This window comes from Dermacentor variabilis, chromosome 9 (genome assembly GCF_050947875.1).
Source record: "Dermacentor variabilis isolate Ectoservices chromosome 9, ASM5094787v1, whole genome shotgun sequence".
Taxonomy (NCBI): domain Eukaryota; kingdom Metazoa; phylum Arthropoda; class Arachnida; order Ixodida; family Ixodidae; genus Dermacentor; species Dermacentor variabilis.
The window spans coordinates 120,320,107-120,327,380 of NC_134576.1; the positions used below are offsets into that span (position 1 = coordinate 120,320,107).

At 47.9% G+C, this 7,274-nt stretch overlaps 1 protein-coding gene across 1 annotated transcript; it reads left to right on the forward strand.

The window, feature by feature from the left end:
• Positions 1 to 3,633: 3,633 nt before the first annotated feature.
• Positions 3,634 to 7,274, forward strand: LOC142557391 (uncharacterized). Its single transcript, XM_075669192.1, has 2 exons — positions 3,634 to 3,947; positions 5,593 to 7,274. Exons 1-2 carry the CDS (start codon positions 3,654 to 3,656, stop codon positions 6,454 to 6,456), a joined length of 1,158 nt encoding a protein of 385 aa, XP_075525307.1. The 5' UTR covers positions 3,634 to 3,653; the 3' UTR covers positions 6,457 to 7,274.

The following is a 7,274-nucleotide window of genomic DNA, read 5'->3' on the forward strand; positions in this document are numbered from 1 at the left end:
TCGGGCCTGAAGACTTCGCCATGCCTTTTACTGGACAGCGGTGGGTGTACCGTTTCCACGACCACGCCGTCGCTGGCGTCAACTGGCGACCGACGCGGTTCGTCGAAGACGTGTCGAATTCACGAGTATGCGGCCTCTGCCCACGATATCGAAACGGATGGTGCTGTTGCCGTGCTCCCACATTCTGTGCCAGTCCAGCCACGGAGCCAGTTCTCAAGGCAACATTGGGCAGTCCCCCTTAGACCAAGAGCCATTCCAGGAAGCGGAATGCTTTCATGCAGACTTTCCTACCAGGAAAGCCAACAGCCTGAAGGTGAGAAAGAAAAAAAAAAAAGATCGCGTAAGACCCACGCACTGTTGGAATCGATGTTATGCGAAGTATTTTGCAGCTACTTGGCTATCTAGCATTGTTTGGGCTGGCGCAAAGCGGTGTACCAACGTGTATGTGTAAATTTATTTTGTAAATTTATTTTGCGGTGTGCCAACGTGTTTGTGTAATTTAAATTATTGATGCCTTCGCAAATTACTTTAAACTCTATTTAAGGCAACATATTTGTACTCCGCCGTCGATGAAAGGGGTACTCAAAGTTCTGATCTCCCATACAATCAGACCATGTAACGTTGCAGCAGCTCGATTGGTCAGATAATTGGTGTTGGAGCAAATGACGTCTTCAACAAGAAATCTTTTTGGATGCTTTTGGTTGGGGATGATGCTTAGACCAGAATAGTATTCACAATGATCACGAAACTGCGTCCTGACATCAGAGTGAGTCATCGTTGTGAGTCTACTGCCACGTCTGCCCGAATGGCTGATGAGAGCTTAAAGACTGCTTATATTTACGAGCGCACAAGTAGCAACAAAAGAACTTGATTGAGAGTGTGATGAACCGATAAACACGCTCACATGGGTCTTTTGACCGTCGCTGCTTCGTAAGGCCTACAGTTGAACTTGGTGCTCTTCTTACCTGTTCTGCGTTAAACTCAAATTGTCCCACTTCTTTCTGCTGTTTTCAGTTATAGCATTTGTCTATCGACGTTCTGACTACAGTAGCTCCTTTTTTTCATTTTTCAAAGCGGTATTTGCCGAATCAGTGGAATAACACCAGTTTTTGGAACCGTGTCTTAACTGTAGTTCGGCCATGAGGCAAGAAATATGAGGCATCTCGAATAATACTCAACTGCTGCTTGCTTCTACAGTGGTCAGAAACAAATGTACCCGGGCATTTAAGCTTATCACCACTGCCAGAATGATACCACCAGTTTTTATAAGCAAACTCTCTGCCTGCATCTCATCACACGAAGGGCCGGCCTTTTACGTCGGTAGGTCTGCACTGCAAACAAACGCCATGAAACGCCACAACATCTGAAAGGCATCAGAATGTTTTCGCTAATTTCAATCATAAGCATCTGTGTGTGTGTTTAAATACCTTAAAGCAACGACGAAGCCGACAGTTTGCGACTTGGCGGCTGTTGCATAGGTAGATAAGCGATGCCACTTTCTTCAAAACTGTTTCCCTGTTTCACGTGTAGCGGCGAGCAGACACAACATCATTTTCGTCTTTCGCTCCATACGGGTAAATCTCTAAAAGGAACCTTCACTTAAGCATTTCAATCTGACAACTGATACATCAAAGATGTGTGACTGAGTTATCCCGCCCTTCGAAAGCACTTCGGCACTGTTTGTTGTCTCGTAGCTTCCTCGCAGCCAGAGCACAGCCGCTGTTAGAGCCGACTTTGAGAGCCCTCTGGCGTCTGTTTGAAAGAGGATGCGTATTCAATCTGTTATCACGTTTACAACCTGCATTCTTCCCGATTGTTCATCATTGTTATGCATAAGACAAGCTGTGCTTTGAGATAACTGTCCCACAGGCTGCGTTACTAACACTACGGCGTCAGATTGCGCCACCGCAGCTGTGCAAAGGCTCAGCTGACATCCAAGGCTGAGCCGTTATAACGTCAAGAGAGAAACAAAAATTACGAATTACAGGTCAAAGGGAACAAGCATATAAGCGATTGTGTATTCGAATGAGACATACGCAAGGTAACTTTTATGTTACAATTTTTGGTCATTCCTTTCGAAAGCAACATCAGGGCTGGGACACGCTCTTCGTATGATTTACAGTTGATGATCGACGACGACGGTTCATTTAACCAGTGCAGGAAGACCGTTGCCGAACACATCTGAGCAGCATCGCTGAAAAATATTGCCAGTGACTTATGTATCCTAACGGAATCATGATTATGAAAGCATTATGACTTCTCTTATTGGTTACGTCATCGTGCGTGACGTCATACATCGTCTCGTGTCCTTTAAAACTCTACCTAATTCTACCTTGGTCTAAGAACGACAGAAAACTGAGCTAGTTGGTAAGGACTGGTAAGTCTAACCTTGCTCTAACTTGTACCAGCGAAAATCCGTCTTAATCCTCCATGTTCTCAATTTTACCAAATTTATTTCGCCTTAATTTCACTCTATGCCACCTTAATCTACCTGAGTCCGTTTGAATGCATCGTTAGCAAGATTATTTCTCCTTCACTCACTTTACATCACCTTAATTGACTCCCTCTGAAGTAACATTACTCTAACTTGTTATAATTTTAACTCTGCGTTTCTGCTGAAGTCATACAAGACGCTGATGACGTCACTGATGCTGATGTTATTTGGTACCAGTCGTTGCTTACAACGCCAGATTTTCTGCCTCACGAGACTTATAATGCTGTCGCAATAATAAGTACGCCAGACATCAGGAACTGAACACAGTAATCGCGTACGTCTGTATGCAGTGCTAGCTTTGCCACTGGATGTGACGCTCTTATCTTATTATATATTACAGATTAATATCTTGTTCATCTCGCGGTCCCACTGAGGCCTGTTTAATGGCGCTGCTAATGACCGTGAGACGTACTCAGGGTTGAATGCTATCGCGTTCTACTCTTAACGCAAAGCCTTAAGCGTCCTCCAATTTATTTGAGCTCTGCCTCTGAATAGATGTACACAACAAAATTAGTATCGTCATTCGGCTGGGTTACATTTTCCGATTCGTTTCTCGGCTCGCTGCGACTACCGATGCGGTGGAATGTAAAGACCTGAGCAACACGATTGCGGCGAATGGTTTACAGCAATCAAAATGTGATCAGCACATTTCGTGCTACTTGTTTTAGTTTTTTCGTAACAAACATCCATTCTTACACCGCGTGATATGACAGGCATAACGCGCGTCCTTGCTTCACTGTTACCATGTGGTTTCCGTGCACACTTGTTCTTGCGATGTAATTGGATCGCCTGTGATGTATAAAATACCAACCGTTCCGTGAAGCGTTACAGACGTTTAGCGAATTCAAATGACCTTATGACGGCGCGCAATCGTCAGGAAGCCCTATCTATCTTTGCCTGCTGATGAGGCACCACGGACATGCGAAACGACTATCGCCGTAATTATCGAATCAATTGTTTCTCGCCGCGAGGCGAAAGGTGCGCTGCCAAAAGAAATCATTATGGTACGGGATAATAGAAAAAAATAAAAAAAAAAGCCGCTCATTCTTATCTGTCCTTGCTCACCTGTCCAGCCGAAGTGTACGAGACCAATATAGGCTCGGTGGAGAAGCTGCGTTGCTTTCGCGCGACCGCAGAATACCTGCCTGGAGACACCGTCATGCCGGACGCCTCGCAAGGACGGGTGCACCGTTTTCGCGACCACGTCGTCGCGGGCGTCAACTGGCGACCGATGCGGTTCGTCGACGAGGTGCCGAAGTCACGTGTTTGCAGCCTCTGCCGGATGATTCCGAGGCGGACGGTGCTGTTGCCGTGTTCGCACGCTATGTGCCCATCCTGCCACGCGACCACTCTCGAAGGGGGCGTCGGTCGATGTCCGCTGGATCAAGTGCAGTTTGAAGACGAGGAGTGCGTCGCTCATGTCTTCCCTACTCCGAAAGCGAACACCTTGAAGGTGAGAAGAAAAAAAAACGGACAAGTCTGTCTGGTGTTTCTGTATGAAAACGTATGCATAATCAATAGTTTGACAGCCGCATATCTGCAAGCTTAGCCTAACAATAAGAGTGCCAGTTTTCCTACTTACAAACTGTAATATGCTGATTCCCATCGAATGAATGTTCCTTTTGATTGTCTATCACAGGTAACACGAAAGAAGAACGCGAACTTACTCTAGAGAATTGTGTGAAAGGTATGTTAGGAAATCAAAATTCATTTCTTGGTGTCACGGACAAAGAAAGAGAGAGAAGGCTAAAAAAGAAATCAATATTTAGAAGCGTGCTACTTGATACCGACGTGCCGACATTTTCGATTCGGTTGCAGAACTTAAGGAAACATTTCCTCTTCGTTTCAATCAGTTCTACTAAGTCACTTTCTTTAGAATCATTAAACGTGCTTTCGTTGAGTTCCGCACTGAAAGCTCAGCGTCAGCGTGTTCGTGTAATGCTACATGGTGTATTGCAAACTACCAGCTCATGGGCCACCGCAAGAGTTCTCAGAAGTTTTTAGGGGGTGTTTCGAGGAGCGTTTCCGCGAAATGCCACCGTTATTAACCACTGAACAATTGACTAGGGCTCAGCAGCAAAGGCTTCACGTCTGGCTGGTAATCGCTTGAAAATAGCTTAGTAGTTATCTCTAGGATGTAATGGCGCTGGAACGGGCATTTCCTACCCCCCCTCTCAAAATAAAGAGAGTTAGGAGGGACTATTCTGTTTACAAGTGCCACATTCGTGGCCAAAAGTAATCAAGTCGCTTTCACTGTGCAATATAACAAAGTAAGAAAAATAACCGGGAACCACCCTTACAGAAAGTAATAACACCATTATTTGATGAGAGAGAAGAATTTAGATTTAAAATAATTTGGAGAGTACTGGTCATAATGGTACGGAGGTGACAGACAATGTAGTGGTAGAAAACTTAGCAGAAGGCAATACTTATGTTAGTCAGGTTATTTGTGCATTTCAAGTGGACGAAAATGAAAGTGGACAAGAAGATAAATTTTCCCAAATGGAAATCGAGCCCACGTCCTTCCTCATAACGCGTACAGTGCCTTATACCAATCACGCCACCCCTGCGCCGTCTCTCCGGCCAGTTTGTTCAGTATTTGTGTACGTATTCCAGATTCAGCGCGGGAATGTTAACTAGCGCCGCCCACGGAAAACGCGGCGGATTTGGAGCATCCTTCTAAACCGTAGGCGTCACGTGGTACGCACAGTACGCACGCTATAGAAAAGGAAATTGACCATCAAACCATTGCATCCTGTCTCGACACATCAAGGCTGCAAAATTTCGAGGCCCTTGCGAGGACCATGCAACGCTAGCGCACTGATTGAAGCCCTGAAAACTCGGCGTATCCGACTAAAGTTCGGCCGCCTCGCTAACGAGCCGCTCATGAGTACATGACCTTGCCGGCGCTACAAGGTAGTTCTTGCATCCGATCTCTCGTCAGCCATTTGGTAAGCAAAACGAGCTTAACCGACGTGAGGCAGCATCTCTCCGACGCCACCAGCAACAGGTTATTTACGTCAATCCCCGCGCCTACTGTCAGATTGCGTAGATCTGCTGATAAAATTGTACGTTATTTTGTTTCTTTTCCTATCAAGGTTTATTGCTGGAACGAGGACCGCGGCTGCGAGTTTGTGGGCACCGTGGAGGACCTGCTGCGACACTACGAGAACGAATGCACCTTCCACACCATCGAGTGTTTGCGGTGCGGCGGGGGAGTCCTGCACAAAGACCTTCCAACGCACTACGCGACCGGATGCACTGGCGGCTTTCCTTCCGCAGCCGCAAGGCTGCCGGGCTCGGAGTCCACAGTGCTGACGCATCGCGACTTGAGCAGAGCCCTGGAAGACCTCAAGTTGCTGCTGTCCAACCCGTACCAGGACGAGCTGCTGCCGGCAGTTCAGAGTCAGATGAACGAGCTCACCGAGCAAGTCAGAGGCCAGGAGGCCAAGCTCGCCGAGATCAAGCGTGAGCTCAGGGCGCCTAGGCCCAACTTGAAGCTTGGCACGAACGAATACGCGAGCTTGGCGATGTCCTCGGGCTTGGCGGACCAGCTGCGCTTCCTGCGAGACTCGCACGAGGGAAACGCGGCGCTGCCCCTGCGCACGGAGAAGGCACTCGTTCTGCGAAAGTTGGAGCACTTCGCCCACTTGTCGCTCGAGACGCTGGAGTACCTGCGTCAAAATGCCACGAACCGCGGTCAGGCGCCAGTGATTGCGTCTTGCGAGCCTCTCCCGTCCTTCCGGGGCAATTCCCAGAGTTTAACAAACGTACTGTCCACGGCACCTGTGTTTGGAGAATCAATTCCCGGAATGTGTTACGTGCTCCGCCTCGAAAACGCTAACGAGATTTTTCTCTGCAAGGAGGACGACGTAAAGTTTGCCGAGGTTACGGTGTGGCACACGAGGGACACCTATTTTACGGTTGCCGTCTGGAAGCGCAGCGAGCGTGAGGAGAGATAGAAAGCGAGGAGAGGGAAGGCCGGGAGGTCAACCAGGCGAGCGCCCGGTTTGCTCAGTTCAGAATTCACTTTGGAGATTGAGTTTAATGGGCTGCTGTCGGGTTCTCAGTGTGCGCTACGCGACTGGTGCGTCAATGTGCGACGTCAGGGCCACGGGCGCTCCTTAGACGGTCCAAGTGAAGGTTTTTGCTTTTGCAAGCGCGGTAACTTCGCGCTCGAGCATTTTCATTTTAAGTTCGCTATAGGCTGGGATCTTCTTAAAAAGGGTGGCTTTGTGATAGACGGAAATATGACGTTTGACATCCACCTAAAGTACTTGGATGCCGAGTACTCAAGCACCTAATCTTGTCAGCACCGCATGTGCTTCGTAGCGCTATATTCCTCACTTTTTTCTCTTGCTTCGCGTGTTTGGGATCCCACCTGTGCCAAGAGTTTTTGCCGACTTCCCGCTAATAAAGAAACCATGCGCAATGTTGTGCTTTATTCTTCTCATTATTGCCAAACGACAGAAAATTTGATGTCTCTAAAGCTTGTTTGACGATTATCCGCTTTGTTGCGTCGTTGTTTACCTTCAGAGGAGCTGCCGCCTGCATATTTTAACCCCGGGACCAACCACCCCCCGCACACTTACCAACGACTTAAAGGGCTCCTGAACCACTCGTAACGTTCTGAACGCACATCCAATAAAAAACGTGTGTCGTGCACGGAACATCGGGACGATTATCGTCGATGAACATCGCTACGCTGCGTGCCGCACAAGAGCCACAACCTTGAAAGGCAATCCCTCCCTCCCTCCCTCCTCCTCCTCCTCCTCCGCCT

Coding starts and splice junctions, on each gene's coding strand:
- LOC142557391 (XM_075669192.1), top strand. CDS start 3,654: ATGCCGGACGCCTCGCAAGGACGGGTGCACCGTTTTCGCGACCACGTC. Junction 3,948..5,592: donor CGAAAGCGAACACCTTGAAG/GTGAGAAGAAAA, acceptor TTTCCTATCAAG/GTTTATTGCTGGAACGAGGA.